The sequence below is a fragment of the Lates calcarifer genome, linkage group LG24 (genome assembly GCF_001640805.2).
Source record: "Lates calcarifer isolate ASB-BC8 linkage group LG24, TLL_Latcal_v3, whole genome shotgun sequence".
Classification (NCBI taxonomy): domain Eukaryota; kingdom Metazoa; phylum Chordata; class Actinopteri; family Centropomidae; genus Lates; species Lates calcarifer.
The window spans coordinates 17,235,552-17,260,535 of record NC_066856.1 but is presented as its reverse complement, the minus strand read 5'-3'; the positions used below and the strand labels follow the sequence as shown (position 1 = coordinate 17,260,535).

At 39.4% G+C, this 24,984-nt stretch overlaps 1 protein-coding gene and 1 long non-coding RNA gene across 3 annotated transcripts in view; one reads left to right on the top strand and one right to left on the bottom strand.

Annotated features, from left to right (window-relative positions):
- The first annotated feature begins 770 nt into the window (after positions 1-770).
- The window catches only part of LOC108885086 (collagen alpha-1(XVIII) chain), a 52,573-nt gene continuing 28,359 nt past the window's right edge, over positions 771-24,984 (top strand). The window contains exons 1-2 of one of the 2 annotated variants that reach the window (XM_018679273.2): positions 771-1,036; positions 1,128-1,210. In XM_018679273.2, the coding sequence (XP_018534789.1) occupies positions 1,026-1,036; positions 1,128-1,210 (94 nt within the window). In that variant the 5' untranslated portion in view covers positions 771-1,025. The remainder of the gene's footprint in view (positions 1,037-1,127; positions 1,211-24,984) is intronic. The other variant, XM_018679274.2, reaches the window with a different exon arrangement.
- Positions 3,532-11,749, bottom strand: LOC108885087 (uncharacterized). The gene is made up of 3 exons (XR_001961185.2): positions 11,487-11,749; positions 6,444-6,507; positions 3,532-5,433 (listed from the first exon to the last, which is right to left on the bottom strand). It is a non-coding gene; the product is annotated as an uncharacterized LOC108885087 (long non-coding RNA).

Below are 24,984 nucleotides of genomic sequence, written 5' to 3'. Positions count from 1 at the left end.
GATTCCAGAAAGTTGAATCCCAAGGGACAAGGTGAAGGGTTTGCACATCATCACATCATCATCATCACTAGAATGAAAAAAAAAAAAAAAGGGGTGGTTTGGGCCTGTAATCCTGATACCTTCTGGATGCCTGGATGTAAGTATTCTGGACAAGTACAACGGGGAGAGCCTGGGAGAGACACATCTATTGGAAAATGAATGGATGGTTGAGTTTTACTAACCAAATAATTATTTATAATAATATATGTGAACTTTTAAACAACCTCTGACCAGAAAAGACAATGCTTTTATTGCCAGAATACTTTTCTATTTTATCAATAATACATGAGAGAATTTTTGAAATATAAAATGGTATCAGCATTTACTAGTCAGATGTTTGTTAAATGTGTATTAGTGGAGTTTTCTTAGGAATAGGTTGAACATATTTAACCACGGAATTACAAAGAAAACACATTGCTTCAATGCCAGTGTTAACAGGGAGGTTTGGTTTTATCTGTTGGAATATTTCCTCTGACCCGTGATGATTTCTTTTGTTCACTATACTTAAAAAGAGAGATGTGGACTTGATGCTGCAGCTCTTGAGGCATCTCTCCCCTTACAGGCCAAGGCCACACTTGCTTTAAATGACAGGGAAAGTGAGAGAAACCACACCAGTGAGGAGGAGCAGCAGGAACAGGGGGAGGAGGGTTTAACTGGAGTGTGTTAATTTGTATCTGGGGTTGTGATGTCTGAGGGGAGGGCTGGATCAGAAAGCGGTGGTCCATAGAGAGACGTGAGGAGTCAGGTTTCAGCTTTGTGAGGGCCCCTGGAGTCCCGACGCACTGAAGCTGCCTTTGTTTGACTGGGAACCAGAGAGTGAGAGAGAGAGAGAGCAAGAGAAAGGAGGAGGAGAGTCCGAGGATTTTAGTTTGGAGTAAGTGGGGGAGAGAGAGGCAGAGTGGGCTCCATCTCTCTCTCACTCTACTATCACTCTCACACATGAACAGGGCAAGTTTACTGTGGATCTAAGCTCATCATCACTGAAGATGTCTTCACGGTAAATGAAAGGCACAGTGTTTTCTCTGAAGAAGTTGTTTTAAGTTAGCTTTCAGTCAGTTTTCTCACTTTTTACTTGTGTTTTTGTGCAGCATTCCTCCCTGGTTCTTTGGATTATTTCTGCTAGTCCTCTGGTTCTGCTGTCGTCACTCCTCTGCCTATCAGCTGCTGGACGGTATGTGCACTCTCTGTCTGTTGATTGAATGCTGCTGTTGGTGAACTTTCTGCTGGCTCATGAGTTTTCATCTGCTGAATATGAATGATGAAACTGTTGCACTCCGATCCTGTGGTGCAGTTAGTGTTAACACTGAGGCACAGTGTGATATTACTTTGAGGAGGATGCTTAAATATTGCAACAAGGTGGTCTTATTAGGAAATCAAATGAATACTGTAGTCATACTCTGGGACATGTTGGACTTAGTTAATGTTGTAGAAATAAAATAGTGAAGTTGTAACTCACAAAGTATTCAGAAAGGCAAGTTCATTACCAACTAAATATTTTGTAGCATAGACACACATTTTAGGTTCCTATGGTTATTTTAACAGTAGTTTCTCTTCTTTCATTGCAATTCAACTTTTCTCACATGGGGATGATTATTAAAGTGCCTATATAGCAAAGACCCTGGGAACGTCTTGAGGGGTTTTTGGTCTGAGTTTTGAGCGCATATTTGCACAAGGTATCCCCATTTGATAAGATCATACATCCCATGGGCTGCTTAATGTTGGACTGGACTGGATCCAAAATCTCTGTACATACAGTAAGGCTGTTTATACTGTGGTACACGTATAGAGTGGTAACTGTGTGGAGAGTGAAACTCTCTGGAAACTTTGCAAACTTTTGGGAACTACTGCTGCTTGTGGATCGGTGTCATGACACGAGTGCAGAAGGCTACCTGCTAGCTCCTGTGCTGTTATATGATGGTTTCAATTATATCCTGACTGATATGTTTTCAGAGCCCCTGTGTAGTGCTTTGCTGTCTGTGCAGACTGTTTTCACAGCTTAAATCTAAATTCTTTTCTGTGATTAATGGATCAATCAGGACACTTCAACATGGTCCCAATTAGTGCTGAGAGAGCTGCAGATTTTCCTTTTCCATTGCAGTTGGAAACAGGCAAAACCTCACAACATGCACATTGACAGACTCTGTAATCAGTAGCACTACATAATTAAGGTAGTGAAAGTGATTTAATGCAACTGATGTGGAATATGTGTGTGAGGAGGTGCTTGTCAGACATGAAGGTCATTGTCAGTTCTATCTTAGGGCTTCATTTCATTAGTTTTCATCCTGGCCTTCAGACAGACAAGCTATATATCATCACTGCTTTTGTCAGTGAGCTGGAATCCACACTGGCATTTGCAGCTAAGTGTGTGTGTGTGTGGCTGTGTGTGGATATATTGACCTATGATCAGCACAAGGGCCTCCATGTCACAAAAACTGCATTGTCTGGGCGCACTCAAATAATTATGGGGTCTCTCTCCATGGAGCTTACTTGTCAGAGTCTGACATTTTGAATGAAACACTGCTTTGGCTACTCGTAAAAAAAAAAAATCTAAACACTTTGCAATAAAAACTCTTTCCCAATTTTAATATGGAGTGAAAAATGATCTCATAGGAATAAGTTTGACTGAAAAGAAGTTGTGGAAGTGGATGTTAGCAACCCAGCAGAACTTGATAGTGAATGTGTATGATCAGGTGGGTGGAGCTGGGTTGCTTTCTTGACTAATGAGAAGTTTTTAAAGTGTAATTTCATGGTCCAGTTTCTTCTACTGTAGATCCTGCAGAGGCTTGCTGAGCTAGAGGCTCCACTCTCAGGCTGTTTGTGCTTTTGCCATATTCATAGTCGTCTGCCATGATTCACTTTTTCAAGAGGGGGAAAAAAAAGCTTGTTGGCTCACTTGCCAGAGAGAGAGAGAGCACCAGGGACAAATATTTCCAGGCTGCATGCTGTAAATATTCTTGAAAACAGAGCTGTCTCCGTGGCAACATTCGCATTTCTCTGCACAATTTGAAATAAAGCTCTTATGATCCGTTTCCTTAGTGTGAAATGGTACATGGTGCTTCTCTCAACTAGAAGAAGAAGCAGAAGAACTAAGAACTGGCAAGACAAAAAAAAAAAATTCCATGGACTGGAACATCAGAGTTCTCTCCAATTTGACATTTGACAGAAAAACCAATTTCTATTCAGCAGTCTTTGGTAACAGCCCCATCCATGTGGGGCTGATCATAGGTGCATGGACACATTAGCTGGTAGTGAATGAATAGACAGATGAGAGAGTCAATAGTCCAGTTAGTTATTGAGTGAATGGATGGATTACTTTTAGAAGACTTTACAAAAGAATGAATAAATGAATGAATGAATGAATGAATGAATGAATGGAGGGAAAAATGCATGGTTGTATGAATCAACATATTTGTGACTAATCAAGTAAATGAGTGTATGAATATGATGAATGGTTAATTAATGGAGTACATAAATGAATAAATGCAAGACCGATGGTGTATATGCTAAATGTATGGATGGGGTATCAGCAGAACAATTAGTGAATAAATAAATGAGCAAATGAATACAAGACAACTTTACATGCAAAGAAATGCAATAGGTAAATGAAAGAATGAGGCAATTAATCAGTCTTAATGTAAACAGATGAATGGGTAAAGGAATGAATGAATGAATACAAGATGTTCAAAACTGCATAAACAAACAAAACAATCAACAAAACAAGATGGCTTTGGCCCAAGTTGTAAAGGATCCAGACATCAGTCTTTGTTTTGTTGTGCTATAGTGATGGTTTTCATCCTACAGAGGAATTATAAAACCATATCCTCAGGGAATTATCTGCCTTAGATCTTAATTAATGAGCAACATGTTGACAAACACAGCGTATATTATGACATCTTCAGCCTGGAGTGATTATGTGAACTAGCAGTTATACTTGATCATGTATGCATGCACATACACACAATGTACACTTGCACATGCTCGCATATGCCTATAATGCCACACCCACAGGAACAGAGCACACATGCAAACACACAACCCACTCGTGTTGTTCTCCATCTGCTGTACACATGGTAATTATTCAAAGATAATGTTCCATGGAATGGCACGAATGCAGTCGGTATTAGGGATAATGAATAAGATGAGTTGGCCGATGATGTGACTCTTAGTGAATGTTGTTATGATGAGTATGTTGTGGTTGATAATGAGGAAAAGGGTGACGACGAGAATGACAAAGACGATAACGATGTGAGATCAGTAATATGTAAGAAGGCAAAACTTGTTAGGTGATTGTATTACCAACAGAGAATCATAAACAGGGTGGACTACAACTTAAACAGATTTATACATGACGCTGTTGGGAATCAGAACATGTTGAGTCGTATAGAACACAAACCCACAACCAACTTCATTTAAACAAGTTCATCCCAAAACAAAAGATATTTTTTGGAAAAAATCAAAAGACACCCACTGTTTTATTTGACTTTAAAGTTGAACCATTTCTCTTCTACTATCAAAAGCAGGACCCATTATTTTCTTCTTTTTTATCTTGTATTTGTTCAGGTCAGATGAATATGTTTAACTTCCTCTACCCAAGTTTTTACATTTTTGTTTTCCTGCTGTTGTGGGGCCAAATTCACTGTGTAATGTCACAATTTTTCCAATATATCTACTTTGGATCACATCATTAAGCTTTATAAATGAAGGCTTGGGTGTAGTTATCAGTGACTTGTAAGTATGTGGCTGACTGACTAAGCATCTCTGTTGATTTACACTAGACCATGGAGGTGATCACAAAACCCTTACTCAGTACTGCAGTGGTTAGTCTTATGAACCTTATATAGCTCAGGTTATTATGAGTCATCTAGGAATGACGCACTCAGTGAATTGATGTAGTTACATGTTCTCTCAGGTTTCTCGATAAAGTGAATATTAATCTATTGACTGATTGTCTTGGTTATTGTCTGAATTTTTGATTCAAATACAGAGGTTCAGTCTTGGCTACTTTGTTTGAAAGTTAAACATTTCTGTTGCCAGATTCTGGAAACTATTAGGCACAGTGCTGATTTCTGAGCGTGAAAAGGGTTTCTATCCCTGTGTCCAAACAAAAGCTGTCGAGAAAACTGATAGCTTAGTTCTACAGAAAGAAACAAAAAGACAGCAAAAGCATTGGAACAGGCAGATAAAGACAGAAGCTGTAGTTGATAAACTTAACTCCAAGAAATAGCAGCATTAACACCTTTAGACCAGCTCTTGATAGATTTGTCAGCAGAAGGAAGATGACATTGAGTGTAAGGAAGTAATGTGTAAATCCTTCCACGTCCATTTGGTCTTGATTCTGACTTAATCAGATCCTGGTTTGGCATCATTTGGATGTAGGTCATCTGGACCGCAGCCCTGTACAGAGGTAACATGTCAGGTTTTGATTAGAAGTGTAATTTCAACTCAAGCACAGTAAGACCCTCGGTCCTGTCCAACAATGATTTCATGAATGAGTAACAGCACTGGAGACTTTTACAGTCTGTGACATTCCCTATAAATGAATGTCCAGTTTGTTTCCATCCACCACATGATATAACACACAAGTGAGTCAACTGATATGCAGTTTATTAATACATTGACTTTTTTCCTGCCCTGAGCACCAGAGCTGTCACCAAATAAAAAAAACAACCAAATGATATCATAATGACTACCACTAAATGTTAGACAAGGCAAAGTGGCCAGATCTTTCTTAGACTATGCAGATGTGTGTTTATACTCTGCATGTCAAATGCACAAGTGGGCTGCACAAAATGGACATTTCTTTCTCTGCTACATTATGATGTTATTACATAAACAATGTTTAAACTTGAGACAGTGCTCACAGCAGATGCATACAAGTAATTATCTGTTGAATACAAAACCATAACAGAAATACATTTCACTCTTATTTTTGTTGACTCTTGTTGAAGCTGTTATCTGGTACAGTGAGTGAGCAGTCTGAGTGTTTGAGTATTTCTCTTCCTGGGACAGTGACACAAACCCTTCTTGTGGTTGTTTATACTTTCATGTGTCAGCAGGCTCAAACTAATTCAAGATGTACTGCAGGTTGTGTGCAACATGTGCGACGTGTTTCTGCATCCCAGATTATTCCTGTTTACTTCCAGCAACTGCCAAATTTGGTCCAATATGACGGCTCTCATTATATTCATCTGGCTGCTAATTAATTTCTCTCATTCATAATTAATGCAGTTTGTTGTTTTTGTGCCTTCATCACAATTATGAGTTTTCTTGTCATTAATTTTGTCATGTGACCTTGATTCTTTTTCCTACTTTTTTACTCTGTTGAAAAGTTGTTGATAAACTCATATAAGTTTCAAAAGGAAACAGGCGGTGTAGAATGAGTAAAAAGATCACTGTCAAGTTACCATTCTGCTGACATAACACTATGAGGGAAGCTGCTTCACAGTCTCTGAGCCTCGATGGTTGTATCTGCAAATAATCAAACAAACAAACAAACCCTTAAAACCAAACACATGTGCGTTATCCTGAAGGGTAAACAGGAATAGCTAAATTTGTCTTGGACAAAACAAGCCAACTATTTTGAGTGGTTGACGCAGTGTGAGTGTAGACACTTTTAGATGGGAGAGATGTCTGTCTTCAAAGCATGAAAGCAGAGGACAAACACAGGATATGTTAAGTATAGGAAGGATTGTGTGTGGGAGGGTAAAGGTGTGACGCCTAAATGTCACTCGGACCTCTGCCCTTTGAAGCTTTTTATAATTGATTGTCGCTCCTCTTTTAGTAAAACCTCACAAGTGGATCTGTAAGGACATTATAAACTACTTCTCCACCCTAATTTTGACATATTGTTAACAAATTGGAATTCCTGAGTTAACTTATCTTTGTTTAACCTCTCAGTAATTCAGTCTTATCTGAGCATCAGTCATGACTCACTGAAATCAAAGAGCTTTTCTACCAAATGCTGTAGTTCTGAACACTGTTTGATGTGGTCAGCTGTTTTCTTTCGTTGGCCTTCATTTTAATGTTGGATCAAACAAAACAGCAGTCATGAATTTTTTGCTGCTTTTTTACTGATGCATGAAGTTTTTTATTGTATATCCTTAAATTTTCCTTTCCTATATGGATGGATTGACGTAACAGGCCCCTCGGCATGGACGGCTTAAAGCTCCCACCTTACTAGCTGTGGTGGTTATGTGACCACACAGTTCAAGAGTTGTGTAATTATTTCCAGCATATATGGAGGGTCCATGTTGTGTGGTATCAATACTGAAGCTTAATGGAACATCTGCTTAAAACCTGAGAGTATAAACAGTTTGAAGGACTTGTGATCACTTCCTTGTTGTGGATTAATGTTTGAGCTATTCCCTCAGTGTTTATGCACATGATGCCTGTTCATTTTGCAGTGAAAACTTATAATAACAACCACCTCACACAGAGCTTGGGGCCTACTGACTCCTTAGTCCCCAGGTAGAGTATTTTCTTTATTTTGTATTCACTCACTATCTACTATAGCAGTGGTTTCAGATATTTATCAAACCTCATATTACTCCTGTAGTCTTTCATAACCATGTTGAGCATACAGACATTGGTCACAGGTCAAGCTCCCTTGTTGCTCACCTCTGCAGCGGACATCATGATTGGGCTGCTAATGGTGTGTTTACACAGTGAAGAGGAGCAGGCCTATGACTAGAGGATAACAAGTTTTAGAACAGCTGGAACAAAGTGGCTGGGAGAAGTGAATGAGAAACTCTTTCTGTACCCTCAGCATCCACTAATGAAGTGGCCTTGACTGAGGCTCCTAACTGCCTGTTGCTCATATAGAGCTGTTCAATGCCTCTAACTGTGACACAGGATGAAAAGAAAGTTCCTCTCTGCAGCTGAGGTTTGGAACATTACAGCACATACACGTGGTTACAGCTGTAAAGGGCACGGTTTTGACTGAACCACAGTACACCCTGTGTTCTCTGAGGACATTTTACTGAATAAAATATGACACATGATACAACTTATGAGTCTGCATTTCTGCAGGAAATAGCATGCTCATAGGTTGCTGGTGGGGGGAGAGCTCAGAGGTGCATCACAACTGCAATTTATGATAATGTAAAGTTGTCTGAATTAGAATGTTTATTTTTCTGGGAGAGGCTGGCTTCCTGGCTTTTTGCAAAACATGGAATCTCTAACAGTCTGGAAAGTGTCTGTCAGGGTGGAAAGATAGAGCAGAAACAAGCAGGTGTCTGTTCAGCTGTGTAGAGACCACAGAGAGAGAGAGGGAATGTCCTGTCATACAGCAATGGAGCATCTGAGTTTCTAATGAGGTCATGGAGTACAGAGCAGCTGTATGTGGCTCTAAAACATGCAGGCATGTAAGAAATGAGAATTTCAGTTTCCCCAACTTAATCCTTGTTAAATTAGAATTCTGTCTGGATTATAATGTAATTGTTTTCCAGGATGTATAAGCGTGCAGTAATTTCCACTTGTGGTTGATGATCTCTGCTTGTTTGATCGTGCAGTTGCCTCTAAAGCATAAGAAGATAAGGCTGTTTTCCAGCCTGTTAGGCTAATTACTTCTAGAGTGACACTTTGAACTCAGGTAATCATTATTAGATGTTTAGCTAATCATTCGCCAATGGTCAAACACTACTGTGAGCATTATAGCTTCACTGTGCTCTGCGTGACCCCCAATCCTCTTTCTTTATACACTGCCAAAAGTATGTAGATATCCAAAGACTTTACCTGTATGTGACAGTTGTCATTGTCATGATGTAATGGGCTTCACTTTTCTGGGAAGGCTTTCAGCAAGATTTTGGAACCTTGCTGCAGGGATTTGCTCCCTTTCACCCACAAGAGCATCAGTCAGAGCACCACTGATGCTGGGTGATGAGGTCTGGCAGTGTCACAGTTGACCTCAAAGGTGTTGGGTGGGGTTAAGGTCAGAGCTTTGTGCAGGCCAGGCAAGTTTTTCAATGCCAAATTGTCCAAATGATCTAGATGATTATCGTAAATGTTGCTCATTATAAAACCATAACTTCTATTGTAATGAATCTGGGTGAAACTAATGTATCTGTAGTCACGCTAGACAAGGTTACACCAGTTCAGCAGTTTTACTAGTATGTTGTCCCAACCTTGAACCTCTTATGGCTCATGTTTACCTCCTGTCTAGCTGACAGATGACTGTCATCAGCAAACCAAAAAAACAGACTTCAAAGAGAGTCAGTGGTTTTTGGACTTTAAACATCTCATCACAGACACTTGAACTTTGTGTCTTTTTGTTAAACCTTTTGTCCTGTTTCCATAATTGGAACATGTTTGCTCAGTCTGAAGACCACCTGCTTGAATCCTATTGGAATTATCAGGTGCTTGTATTTTGTGTCTCTCACAGATTTCATTGTAGTTGCAGAGGGATGGGTGTTTTTCTTTGGCAACTTGAAGAGAGATCGATATGTAGATAGCTGGAAAGTTAGGGAACAACTGACAGACATATTCCCTGAGGAGCATCTGATTGTTTCCCAGTGGGAGGTGGGTTTAGTGGGGGTGTTGGTCGTTCTGTGGTGCGAGTGTGTGTGTGCGTGCTCAGCTGGTCTGCAGCTGCGTTGTTTCTGAGCACACTGTCGACTCACTTCCTGAAAATCCCAACACAAATCGAAGTCACGGTTTGGTCTATTGTTTCACCTCCGCTGGCAAGTAAACATCAACAAACATCTGTCTCTTTCCTCCGTCTCCTTAATTCTGCCCTCTTTCTATTCATTTTCCTATCTTGTCCTTTAGCTGTCTCCCTCCTCCTCATATTGTTCGTGTCTCTCTCTGTCCTGTGAAGTTATTCTTTCACTTTCTTTGCTTATAATCAGCCATAGTTCTGAAAATGCCAAGTGCTGTTTACTGTGAAATGCATGTAGGAAAATAAAAAATATGAAAATTAGAAAGTCAGTTTCTCACCTTGGTTTGCGGTTGATGTTTTGCTGCTGTTTTTGCTGTTGGCCTCTTATTAGCAGCACCAGCTGATTATGTTTGTACATAGAGATTCTTTGACTTTGACTCCAAAACCATAAGTATGTGGTATTTTTCTACCAAAAAAGGAAAAAACCCAATAGTAGTAAATCTGTTTTCCCTTTTATTAGATCAGACTGCATTACTGTTATTGGTCTCTTATAGTTTAAGAGCATATTCTACCACAGATTAAAAAACAGAGAATAAAACTTCTTTCACTGTGACCCTTTGTACTCATTTTGCATACAAAAAAGTTTCTTTCTTGCCTGGAGCAGGACTGTGGCTTGTAATTTAGAGTTCCCACCATTTTGCAGAAGTGTTGACAGCTTATTTAGTTGTACCATAGTCACTGTTGGGATGGGATTCACTGCTATGGTGCAAACTTTTGTGGGCTGGTAAAGCTGGATTCAAGATGGCTGCTATCATAACTTCAAGTTTGTGTGGTCACAGAAATGATGTCAAACATGTAGCCTTCAGTTGTTGAAGCTTAATGTGATGGGCTTTTGCATGGGCTTGTAAAAGATTAGATTTGTTTCATATGCTCTGGCTGATATGTTGGAACATGGAATGTGTTTTTCTGTCATCCAGTATCATGAGGTCATGATGTGTCCTAAGTTATTGAGTTCTCTGTAATTACACTTGTCAGTGGTCTAAAACTTAAAAGACATTATATGGTCAAAACAGTTTCTGAATTTCCCAATGGCTAAGCCTAAATATCCATTCAAAAGTTTCAATGTTCAAATGTTTTAATGTTGATGAGGGGAAGTGTTTTGGGTGTTTTCCATGTCTCTGCTCTCTCTTGTGCATCCTAAAGCTGGATGTCACCTCATTTGGCAGTACAGTACTACCTGCAAGAAACCTGAAACACTTAGAATAACCAAATGGTAAAATGGCCAACTATGTGATTTTAACTATTTCTCTGTGTGTGTGTGTGTATGTGGTCTCACAACAAATAAAATGTGTGGATGAGAAAAAGATGATTGCAAAACAGTAACTGATACACTGACAGTCTCATGCCTATAACCAGGTTTTGTACCATGACCTGACAAGCAAAACAGAACAGCAGTAATCAGTCATGTTGATTACTTCAGAACTGCTTTATCACTTATTGCTTAATGTTGAATTTGGCATTATTCTCTTAAACAAAAAAATAGTTAGTGGTAGAAATTGTTAGATACAAAACAACTGTGCCAATAAACATGCCTTTTGAAAATGTGGTTCTTGTCCCCGTTGATTCAAGAACTATTTACTAAAACTGTAATCTGCTGTAATTGGATGAACATTGCACTAAACTCCAAAAATACATTTTCACCCAAGAAAACAGTTCAGAATGGATCAGTAGTTTATAAAAAACATTTATGGTCAACAGTGACTGCAAACATGACATCGAACAATCAGTCTTGTATGTAAACTGAGGACTTCTAAAAGCTCATTCTTGAGAAAATGAGCCACATCAGTCTTACCTAAAGTTGCAGTAGCATTTGAGGTTGCAGAAACAATTTGAGCAGAAGCTAGTGGCTTGAACTGGAACCTTCAGATAGTATTTTAGGTGAGCTGAGTGAGGGCAGAGATCTTTTCTTCCTCTTCAGGCCTTGGTTGAACAATGCTGTCATCAGTCCATCCCTCAGGCAACAACCAACATCCCAGTCTGGTGCTCAGGCCCCTAAAGTGTGTAGAGAAAAAGAGAAAAACAGATCTGTTCTCCAACCTCCCACAGACAGCAGAGCAAAGGTCAGTCCTTATTTAACACTCATCTGACAGAAAAATCCATTTCTTTGCTGTTTCAGCAGCTCCTTTTGAAATCAGTCAACAAGCTCTAAAGTCATGGCAGCACTCTCAGACTGGACTTTAGGCACAAATTATATTAAAGAGAACACATGACAGTTTAGTTTTGTGTAATATTTGTTTTAAAAAGCAGCAAAACAGTGTCTGTCAATAGTCAAGCTGCTTTCACTAGATTGAAATGACATAATCAGCTGAATTCTTTTGCATATTTTGCATAAATGGTTGTGGTATGAAGTAATTAACCTTACCAAGAAAAGCTACTTCCCTCGTGGTTCAGTCATGCCTCAACCATAAAAACTGAATGAAACTTGGCAATATGCAGGAGCTGAAGGCAGTCATTTTAATGGAAAATCCTGGTGGTTAGAAGCATGTATCTGGCAAACAGAACCTGAAATTAAGTGCAGTGAAACAGTGAAAAGTTGGTTGCTTTTGTCTGTGGTTTTTCTGGCAAATCTCTGGTGCGGAGACATGCAGTTTTTAACCAGTTGATTCTATTATGTTGTTGTTGTTTTTTTTGTTTTTTTTAAATCCATTGCAGCTGTAATGCTGTGCTTTTTGCATCTCTGATTTTTATTCATCTGATAGTTTTCTGCTCTGTTTTCCTCTCATATATATCATGTGAAATGCTTCTTTCATTGATTTGTGCATGTAATTATGTCAAAATCTTGACCTTGAATCTTGATGGATGGTCTTGTTCTAGACTAGATAGAGAGCAAACAACCCAATTTTCTGAAGTCCCTGTTCACAAATCAGCTCCTAAATCAGCACCCTGCTCCCAATAAAGAGCCTTGTCTCTTTCCATTTGAACAGTGCACTGTAAAGCCCCTCATCAGCAAACTTCAACAGCTGAGTCAAACCTGGCAATGTGGCCAAGGGGAAGAGAACCTATTTAATGTGATGTTGTGGTTGCCTGAGGAGAATTCTGCCCATTTAGCAGGCAACCCTGAATTTGATAACTCTTCCACTGGCAGCAGATATGAAACATGAACTCTGGCCCAATTTCCTTTCGGCAAATAATACCAACTGGGAAATCACTTTTCTTTTGATGCATTATTGAGCATAACCTGACTGTGAACACTCGTAGCAAGACCCTCCAAGTTTTGGCAGAAGTTTTATCCTTTGTTTTGATATTTTCCTTCTAGTGGAACACAGCAGAGCAAGACTTGTAAGCTGATATGTTTCAAATGATGTGAGTACCTGTGGAGGGGAGAAATCTTTGTCAGAAATTATAGCAGTTAAAGTCTCCTTATGTTAACCAGAGACACTGAGAGGAAGCAGTTTTCCCTTGTTGGCTGTGGACAACCAGAAAGAATCCTCAAAAGTGTGTCAGTTTCCCCTCAAGAGATTGTCAGTCGTTGTAAAATGAGAGACACATTCAAGTTAAAAAAGACGGAATATGCAAAGAAAAGTAAAGCTATAGAGAGTTATATGTAAAAACTAGTTGACAGTCAGTCAATCTTATAAAACCAGAAGGCTGTATCAGTAACTCTCGTTCAATCATTAAGACTTTGTTGCTTAGTGATATATTGGGCAGCTGGAAGAAGTCACTGCATATATTTTAACACTAAACTATATAATAGTCTCTTCTCATTCATCTTTTCCTCATCTCACTTCTGAAGACATGTTTTTGATGGCAAGATTTCAAACCTGACAGTTCACCCCTGCCCAGTCCTCACTGTTCTCATACACGATGAAGTCTGCTGAGTGGTTTCAAGGCCTTCCTGTGAAGTTTCCAACAGATGATGCAATGTACATGTAATGGTCTGGAACAGGAAGAGTGTGATGGGCACTATCATTATTATTATTATTATTATTATTATTACTGCCTTGGCTTGTCTTGTAACCCTGGAGCTCTGAAGTGAAGGACAACATGGTGTTCTTCAGGGTTATGACTGAGGTCTCTCCTAGTTTATGATGGGAAAGGATTGTGGTTTCAGAGACATGTTTCTTTCATGTTCATTCAGCAGCAGCAGTAGACCACCACTGCTTAAAAAGCTGTCTGGAATATATGGTGTGTTTATTATGCACCCACAGAATGTTGTGGACTCAGTTAAAATGTAATCTCACCTACATCCTAGATTACTTTCTCTGATGTTCTCAGCAGTCAGAAACAGAAAGTGAACTTGAGGCCAGGTTGGTTTGTCCAGTCTCCAAGAATGTATAACTGATGTCTGAAAATGTAAATAGTCTGTCTTTATTCCCATAAAATCAGAATTTTGAAAATCTCTCATGTTTGGTTGGTTTCTACCAACATGCCGAACAAACTCAGAATGCTTTTTAGGTAGGTTCATATTGTGCAGTTGAATTATTTTTTAAAAATATAATATCTATAAAGATAGCGTTGCTATAGAAGCTCCAACTTACATGTTACCGTGATAAAATAGTTCTATATTGACCCTGATTCTTCATGCACACATTTTCTGCAGTTGCAGTTGCCTGATCAGGTCAGGTCAGACTCTGTAGAGATGAGCATCAGTCTGGCAGGGGGAAACACGGAAGAAAGATCAACATGTTTACATCAAAGCATCCCAGAATAATCTGTATAATCAGATAGAAGCAGCGTCTTGATTATTTTCTTACTGCTCAGGACATGTGGGCGTCCATCCTAAACTATCCCAGCAGGTGTTTTGGTTTTCCAGCATTTGTTAACAATTTGTATGCATTGTCAGTACAAGGCAGAGAGGCTGGAACCAATTTACTTTGATAAATCACAAGTGTATACAGTAAATCTAGTAAACTGGTCCATGAAGGAGTTTGGAAACAGTTTGAATTAAAGCAGAAATGAACCTGTGATTATTTAGAGCAACAGCTAACAGTAAAACAAACAAAACAAAGTCGACAACTTTAATCTCACTAATGTGTCCAAATCTAAAGCTTTAGCTGTTGTCATTCTCAGTTAATGATGAATCACAACAGAAAGCCTTGAAACTTAAACTCCATAAGATTCTGATTGTCTGTTTTTTGGCATATTTTCTGAGTGTAGAGAAGAGGATTGTCACGCTGTCCTGGATGAGGAAATGAACTCCAGGTCGAATGTTGAGGATCAAAGAGGCTGTCAGGTTGCCAGCAGGTACTTGTTGAGGATTTTTATGGAGGCTAACACCTATGTGCAATCTCTCCTGTTATAGGGTGATTGTTAGCAAGGAGAGAGACCAGCCTCTAAGTCTGGAAAGCTTTATACACATGCAGTAACTCACACACTTATACACACGCATGTTCCTTCACATATATCTCTTTTGACCAGCTGAACTAAGGAGCAGTTACCTCTGGATTAAGTTACCTCAACAATGGTTCTGTAAATCAAACAGCTCATTCTGGAGAGCACAGAGACTATTCATTATTAGAGAGAAGGAGAGTTTGTGGTTTTTTGCACATGCAGCAGGTTTTATGGTTATAAAACTATAGCTGCAGAGTTTCCACTCAGGAGCAGTGTTTAGTTTAGCCGAACCAATACGGGCAGATAATTTAAAGAAAGACAATGACACAGATATTAACCATAAATGGCTAGATGGTAATTAGAAATTTCATTTAACAGCAGTTTAATGATGAGTTAAGTTAAGTTTAATGAAGTTAAGTTCTCTGTCAAATAACAATGCAAACTATGTGTGGGCTCTTGGAACTTTTTTTTAAAAGCATTTATTCTGATTTTAATTTATTCATTTTAAGTCCAGGCCCTATTGAAGTAGCTTCATGTTCAGTTTTAACATTGATCTGGTTCATATGAAGTCACCTCAGACACCTGAGGTTGATTGACTGGAAACATAGCCTTTGGGACTTGGTGCCATTGGTGCTTTGTGAAAAGTGAAATATTAAATTTCACTGTATGGTCATGCTGTGGTTTATTGTCTCTCTGCTGTAAAAGTTAAAATAAAGAAGCGCAGCACTCGCCAAGGGAAGCCTCACTGGCTTCTTTCCATTTCTGCCACTCACTTTAAAATTTATGCTCAACAGGAGGTTTAAGAGCCAGAAATAACAAAAAAGCTTTTACTCCTTTTGTTCTATCTCTGCTCTAAAAGTTTCAAACTGTTGAAGTGAAGAGAAGACATTGTAGCTCTGATTTTTTCTATAGTTTTTCCATCTGTTGGGCCAACGCTGACGTATTTCTTCAAATCTGTCATCAAGCTAAACACAAAACAAGCTTTCATTGACAAGTTGATGTTGTAGAGATATACAAGTCAAAGATGCTCTCTGTGGAGTAATATGAACACAATGAAAATATGGCAAATAAAACCATGTTGGAGGCTACTAGCCTTGACTGTAAAAACAGAACTGATGTTTCCGTCATGCAGAGCAGCAGATGGAGCAGGGACATCACAGGCTTTGGGGCTCCTAAGGAGTTGAGCCGTTGCAGTGCACATTGGAAGTAACAGCACTGTGGGGATCTAGGTTATGAAGCTGAGAAACTAACACGGCTGTTTGTCTCTGTTATTTTTAGGTGTGTTTTAAACATAAATCAGGATGTGTGATTTTCTTCACGCTAAGTCATAACCAGAGGCAAAGAGGAACATGTGGTGTAAGATATACAACTGTAGTCATCCCTTCAGTACCTGATATAAGCTGAATAAGAGCTGACAGATTGAAGTGTTTAGAGTGCTTGCTTGTCATTGCCTTTAATTAGGGCTATCTTGCTCTCTGTGCATTTACTCTGTATTTCTCCTAATCTGTCATTTGCTTTGTTTTCTTCCTTCTTTTTCAATCTAGACTTAATTCTTTCTCTTTCTCCCTCTCTTATGTCCTCTTTTTATCTTCTTGCAGGTCGAACACAGGCCAAGTTCAACGTACTGTGTATTGTCTAAATCCTGCAGATTAGACCGATTCACATACTTTTCTGAGTTTGCCCAGACAACTAGAATTCTTGTCCAACTCCCTCGACAGGAAAAATTCAATCACTCTCTAAACAACTTGGGAAACAAAAGCTTGTCCACCTCCAAGTGAGTGCTCCCAAAGAGGCTTGTCTTTTGTCTTGTTTCTCTTTTGGCCAAACCACTTCAGGCACTTCAGAGACAAGAGGAATTTTTAGTTAAAATAACAAGCCAATGAGCTTGACCTGGTTTTGACCTGACAAATGATGCTAACAGCTGCTGAGTGTTGTCGGTTGTTGTTGGACACTGGGGTCAAGGAATTGGGGTCATTTCCTCTGTGGGGTGAACCTGGACAGCATTTTGACCCAATTTAACAGCTGATTGACTAATGAATATTGAGACAGTTGGGATGCAAGAGGACTCTGTTGTGTGATTTGCTCAGAGGTGTTTTGAAGCACAATGTCGTTTTCAGTGGAAGTCTGCACCCTTTTGGCAATGGTTCTGGTGATAAGGAATAATTGCAGTGGTGTTTTTTTCACTGTACTTTTTGGGAGATCACTTGGCAGTCAAGCAGAATAATATGAACAGTGCACTATCAGAAGGAAATGGTAGAGAGAACTCCACCCAGGAACCAATAGCTAACAGTTCTTCTGAGAAGTCTTTATCTTTGATGGCAGAAATGCAAAACACTTGTTCTTTGTCCACAAGTGTTTTCCTGGAAAGACCTACCTCTGTTTACTACAGCCAATGAAATTTATTTTGTCAAGTAGCTACAGCAGGATAGGCTGTATTAATGATATAGCCTAATATCATATACTGTAACTCAGTGGTTCTTTTTAACAGTTCCTGACTAGGCCTCAGAGAATAAAAAAATAAAAACCTTCCAATAGGAGCTGAGGGTTGGACACTTACCAAAACTAAATCAGAAGTAGTTACAGTAAGTAGAAGTTCAAATCACATGGGATTTATAACCTAATATTTTACTTAAAGCAAGCCACAAGAGCATTAGTGAGGTAGGACACTGATGTTGGTTGATAAGGCCTAGCTCACAGTTGGTGTTCCAGTTCATTCCAAACATATTAGATGAAGCTGAGGTGTGAGCTCTATGCAAAGAAAAGGCTTTCTTTATGGACCTCACTTTGTGCACGTGGCCACTGTCATGTTGAAACAAGACAGGGCCTTTCCCAAAGTGTTGCCATAAATTTGGAATCACACTGTCATCTTCATACTGCCTTCTTTTGCCCTTGTCTGTATGACTCTTTTATGGTCACTACTTACTGAAAGTGGCTCCCCTGTGGTCTATGAATAGACTGAATAATAAACAAAATTTTAAACTTGAAATGAGCACATTGTCCTCAGGTCATCCAGGTCACTCTCATCTGGGTCAGCCAGGCTGGTCAAGATGCTTCAAACAGTGACGGCCGACTGGCGCCGTGGGAGCGACCACACTTAAGTCAATGAATGGACTGGACTGCAAGTGGATTGGCCGAGGGCCCACTCTTCAAACTGTAGCGAACAACTCGTACTGCGGAGCCAAAGCAGATGGTATCACTCAGCCCGCCCGCTCTGTAGGAACAATTTGGATAAGCTACATGAGTATCTTCTATGTGATGAATACAAACATGCCAAACCTTTGCCTGACTGCAAAGCTTTGGCATCCATCACTGGAAAAGAAGGAAAGGGGATCTTAAGGGATTTCTTTTATGGCTTGAGGAGCTGATACAGATGAAGATGAAAAGGTCACATAGCCATGTTGAGTTGCAGGATCTTGATCCCTCAGTTGCACCTCTGTACATTTGCTATGGTTATAGTTTTCTTGCTCTTTCACTATTGCCTTTTTTTAAATTCATTTTCCCATCTCAGTCTGTTTCTTTCTCACTGAACAGTGACACTCCTGCCAGTCTCCTCTAGCAGGAAGACTAACCATGGTCATATTAAAAGGTCCCAGTTGTTTTGTTGATTAATTGAGAAAGAAGCTTTGTTCTCTCCTCTTTTTCAATAGGTGATTGTTAGCTTCTGTCTTTCTCTTCCACATTATCACCTCTCCTCACTCCCATTCTCCTCTGTTCTCTCTTGCGCTGTATTGCTCATTTATCAAATTAATTTCAATTGAGACAGAGGCTTTGCACCTTCTCTTCACAAAGTCTATGTTGAAGGCTGGACATTGTGGCGGCAAGTTGCCAAAAACAGGCAGTGTTTTTTTTTTTTTAGCTATCCCGTCATTCCTGTGACACCTTGGTCAGAGTGCAGTTTCTACAGCTGGTTAAACACAGCTTGGGGTAAGCCGAAACAACATGCCGTTTACATGGAGCCCCATGACATCTGACCCCTGTGGATGTCCGCTTTTACCACCAGACTCTGGTTGCTTTAATTAATTTGAAGCCAGAGTAAGAGAGAATGTCGTCCAAAAACTTTTAAACTCTGTTAGGCAACACATTATATATCAACAGATCCAAATAGTAATGAGAGGTAACAAAACTGAACGACCTAGAAAACAAAGGTTTTTGGTGATTTAAGGTAATTTTGCAGTCAGGCCCTTCTTTAATGTGGTGTGTACTTGCTGTGTCGACTGTTTATATGCCACCTGTGAGTCTCTATAGCTTTTACTGTTATTCAAGGTCCTCTTTTGTTTTCCATTTTCTCATGTGTCATTTAAAGTACCTCTGCAATCAACTCAGCTCAGGAAGAAGACCAGCTTCTGTTTTTTTTCGGTTGTCTTGTGTCATTTCTAATATTGTGATAGGCTTTTATTTCTTTAAGAATTTCAGCACCGGCATCCTTTGTTTGCTGCATGAAATCTAATTCCAACTTTTGGGGATATTTTGTGTATTTGAGGTTTTCTTGAACAAGCAAATTCCAAATTTGGCATGACGATTTTTAGGGAACATTAGATCTCCCACAATTATTTTTGGCTTGTCTAATCAGAATAATGGCACTTGGACTAGGACAAATTGATGATGAACTGACAGATTTTGTCTTTAGCTGTGTATCTGAGTATGCATTTTTCAGTGAAGTTTAAACTCTTCTCTTTTTTTTAAAACAGCAAAGCGTGCACCTGAAAGCTGCATGTAATTCAGATATTCTGCTGAAAAGTGACCTGAGGGGCTTTAAGTGAAAAATTAAGAAAAAATACTGCAAATATTCTACTTTACAAAGGTGATACTGTTCTCTCGCTGTTGCTGCCAAGCTGGAGCTCCATATTGAGATGGAAGATAAGAAGTCTGAAGGAGCAGGGAGCTGGCAGCAGTGTGTGTGCATAGACATGTGTTTGTGTGTGTTTCTGGTGAGACAGACGGGAGGAATACTTGGCTCCACTGACCTAAGCGACTAAACTATTTGGCCTTTGGTTCTCTGCAGCCTTGGACCTGCCAGCTTGTACGGGCATGGAGAAAAAAGACCCTTATCAGTGACCCCAGTCCTGTCCAGTGTTGGCTTATATGGGCACAGTTCAGAGCTTTGAATGGCTGGTCCACCAAAACAACTATAAATCAGCAGGGATGATTTGAATTCTCATATTACTGAGCCAGATAGATTCTGGACTTGGTTTTCACCTCTGTTGTACAATTTAATAGTTAAGTTGAAAGAAGTGATTGTTTGAGTGTAACATGACATGGGGGCAATATGACAGGTATAGTGGGTGGGATTTAAATTAAGTTATTGGTTACATGAAATGCCCGTCTGCACCAAAGGAGAAATTTTAAGCAGATAATGTTTAGAAATAACATATTTAAAAAGTTAAACTAAAAGTCATGCACATAAATCATGACACTGCAAACTTATTCTGTCCTGACCTGGAATGACCCCTCTCCTTCTGGAATGCTACAATTACACTGTTGTCATTAGGAAGTCATTACATGCTCCTCTACCACGGTCTGCTGGAGTCACACCGAGACCCCTAACCCCTTGTGAAACCTACAGCAGTGCTGCCTTTAAACCTCAGTGTAGTGTCAGCCAGTCTTTCCTGGCAGAATTTTGTTTTTCCAAGACAAACTAAGAATTGGGCAAGGATGGAAGATGTTTGTGATGTCAAATTACAGCTATTTTAAGGGACACAGAGCAAAGATAAATACTGAAGATCCTATATTGCAGTTAACAGTAGGACATCTTTGTGCTCATTGTACATGTATATGTATGTGATCATATGCCATTTGACTAAAGTGAACACGTCTTTTAACTGCATTTGCACAAAGCTGGTACTGACCATTTCCGAAAAGTTGATCAAAGAGCTGATTTACACCAAAAGTCAGTATATTTCAGGCAGAGCTTTCCACTGTATACATTATCATACATTAAGTGGACAGTAGTCTGTAAGACCACCGGCCAAGAAGAAGCTGGTCCGGCTCACCGAAAAACAGTCAGCCCTGCTCCCCAAGACGAATGTTGGATGAAACACAAGAATGCGCTCTGCTTACCGCTCAGCCCCTTTTACCCCAGTCCAGACCTCACTTTACCTGTCACACATAAGGCTGCCGTTGTGAGTGCATATGTGTAGTGCAGTGTGAGAGAGCTATAGAGAGGGAGACCTTTTTAAAGCTACATTAAGAAAAGTCTTCTATTTAGTAATACACTCATTGTTGCAGCCTCAATCTTGTATGGCTGTTTGCTGAATTAAATAAATTTAGATGACCTGGCAGAGGGTCTTCTAACCACACAAATAGTCAAGGAATAAGTTTTAAGGGGAAAATACAAAGCACTCTATACAGAGAAAGCTGGAATCTCAAAATGATGGACAACCCTCTAAATCCACCCCCACCATCCATCAGGAAGAAGACAAACCCAACTTGGTGACTGATGATACCCTAATCCTGCTGAAGCACAGCACTCATTTTCTTTGGCTATGAGATTGCTCAACAGTGGGAGTTACTGTTACAATGCTGCATCTACACTGCTAATATTTACAGTATTTCCAAGACAACAGCCATTGTAATGGATGACATTATAGTTATTGACTTTGGTCCACTGGACTCTAATATGTATATTCCTATGTAGCTTGAACAGCGATTTACCAGTGCAGAACACATGCTAGAAAAAAGTGACTTCAGTGATACTTTATCTATATCTTTATCATAAATTCCATCCATTCATGTTCTGCCTCTTTCTGGGTTTTGTAGCTGCAAGTTCATCAGAGTACTCCAGAGACTGCTCTCCCCAGTAATGTCTATCTGCTCTCCCTGGGGAATCAGAGACATATAATCCTTTCAGTGTATTTTAGGTCTACTCTGAGGTCTCTCCTCTGAGTTGCAGGTGTCCAGTTTATCTCCTCACATCTCTGAGTCTTGCTTGGTGCTTTCAGTACTGCAGCTGCCATCAATAAGGATGACACAGTGTGTACTGCCTCATTTTGTTGTGGTGGGTACTGGGCGTCATTTCTTGGAGCACAAATTGGCAGATTGGAGCTTTCACTTGTTCAACAATAACAAAAATAGGTGTACTCATTTGGGCCGCAATTGCAATGTGGTTTTTCCAATAAATTTCAAGACAACATCTGACACATATATAGTATGAGAAACAAATAAAAGAAAGAGTTGGTAGAAATCAGTCCTTTTGCAAAAGGTTGATTTTCCACAGTATGACTGTCTCTGCACTCTTTTAACACAGAGTTGGCGAGAAAGCACAGTATTGTCATTGTCCCTGGACATATGAAACTACAGTAGTAAGAAATTAAATATTTGAGGGGTCCTGTGAGGAAAAAAAAAAAAAAAAAAACTTTAGACCAACAAACTATTTAAAATTTTGTGATAATTACTCAAAGAAGCATTGTTTTCAATCTTTAAATGAAAGTTTTGGGAAAAAAAACTGCAGAGATTTGTATTACTATGCTCATTCTGTGACCAGAGCCACTTAACATTAACTCTCCATCCAGCTTATCATTTCCTCCCTGTGAGCTCATGTATTATTTATACTGGTTTGGCTACTGTGGAATTTCCCAGAAAACATTTAATGTTTAGGATCCGTTTTCCTTTACCCGACAAGCTTATTGCATTTTTTTTTCCAGATCCTGGGAACTAATAGCTCATGCGTGACTAATCAGACCTCTACCACAATGCTGAAGTAGCCCTTTTTCTCCATGGAGACCAGAGTTCTATAACCAGGGGTTAACTGAGGACATGGACAGAGTTTTGGTTGAGTCAGTCTTGGCACTGAAGTTTTGTAGAGCAGCGCTACTAAGCCAAGAGCATGATGTGTCATGGAAAACTGATTGGTTATGAAATCCTGCAGATAGAAGTTGGATGTGATTGGTGGTGATGTAGTTTTTTAACGGCAAATTAATGTAGACAGGATTTTCTTCTCTTCTGTAGTCATTAATGATAGCTCATTGCTGTGGTTTGTGTTCTGAGCAGCTGCATCAGACGTACTTTGTTTATATAACCAACCATTGAGATTAAATGTGGTGCACACCTACTCAGCATCAGCATTGATAAATGTGGCGTGCAACAAGGGAAACAGGCTCTTGTGAAACTTATTTTTAAACACAATTCTGTCATTTCAAATGTTCCCAAATGGTATGATCTCATAAGCTTGAGCAGGAAATAGCCCAAAAAATCAGTTATGGCCTTACTGGTGGAGACTAATTGTCAGATGGAGTGTGTTGATAGCTCAAAGAGAAAAGTCAGTGATTTATCCAAATATGAATTAAAATACCTGTGGAAATATGCTTGGCTCTGTTCCAGCAGCAAGGATGGCAAGTTTTGAGACAGCTTATTCAGATTCCTGTAAACCATCTGGTTCATCTCACTAGTGGTAGAAATTTTAATGGCTATAAAAGTTGTTTCCATTCTATGGGATAATCAGCTGTGCCTGTGTTTTGCTGATGTCCTCTTGTAGGCCATAGAGAGCATGAACTCATGTTGGCTTTATTGTGGAAAATGTCCTCCTACTTTATGAGAGTTGCTGGAGCCAACAGTTTCTACTCAGTGCTGTGACTGAAATAAACATATTTAATATTTGGCATTTTTAATATGTTATGATCTTGTTTATAGGCTATTTTCTTTTGCAGAGGTTTTTGAGAGGTTACAGTAAACTGACTTAAAAGGAAGCTGCTGCCTGTTGACATTAGTGAGCTTCATTACCATCCTGACATTTCAGGATTTACCAAACAGAGAACAAGCCCCCTTTATACTTCTGCTGTACATTAAAGCTGCTCTAGGTAACTTCCCACTGTGGAAACCCCACATGGAAGCCCCAGATATTTATTTACATTTCTGAGCATATGAAAGATTTCACTGTAAATGTGCTTCCTAAAGGCTGTATAGATGTAGCTAGGGTCACTTAAGAGTTCTTTTACTACCTTGATATGATTAGGCTTGAAGTGTTCACGCAACCAAAAAGAGAGAGAGAGAGAGAGAGAGAGAGAGAGAACAACTAAGCAAACAAGCAAAAAACCAAAACAAAACATTAGTTTCATCTAGCCATGCAGATAGTTTTGGTTTGGTTTAAAAGAATGTTTTTTATTAATCACATACAAAATTCCATTCACTTTAATTGTACTTGGGAAGACAGAAAAATAAATCCAAATCCAAAACCAAAGCTATCTGCATGGCTAGATACTCTTTCAACCTAGGGAGATACAGCACTTTCCCATACAAATCATCCTTGGTGCATCTTTATAGTATTAGTTTCCATGTGTGGCTCATATGGCTCTGCTGCTGCAGTAAGGTGCTTGCAACACCATGTAATCAGTGTTACCCACTGGGATGAATAAATGGTTCAACCACAAACTGTCGGTTTTGTATAAAACTTGTCTGAGAAGCTGTATCAAATTGGGCAGAACTGGTAGCTTGCTGACTTGGAGACATTCTTGTGTGCTAGACTGCCTGTTTCTGTGCACATGACCCACCCGGGCCTCTTATTCCTATCTGAGCATGATTATCACATTCCTAACACACAGGAGAGTCATATAGGCAGGTGCAACCTCATTCCTTAGATATATGAACACTCACATTTCTACTTGAACATGAGCCACAGTCCTATATCACTTTTCTTTCTCATTCTTTGGATTCACTGATCATATTACCACTGGCACATGACTATTTTATTCAGGTGACTTGGGGTAGAGTGTGGGGCTTCCTTCCTTCCTTGCTTACATAAGTGATAATGAAAATATACTGTGCAACACTTGTATAAATCAAAGGCGTTTAAACAAACTGTGAAGGTGATAACTAGATTGACTAGCATCTCCAGTAGAATTGTGTTCTCTTTTTTTAAACAAAGTGTGATTTATCAAAGTCAAGAAACACATCATTTTGGAGCATGTTGGGGCACACAATGATTACACAGACAAGCTGAATCTCTCCCATCAGACATTTATACAAGTGAAAAAAGTGCCTTTGTTTCTGACATCACCCTGAACACGATCCATTCATCTCTGAGCTAC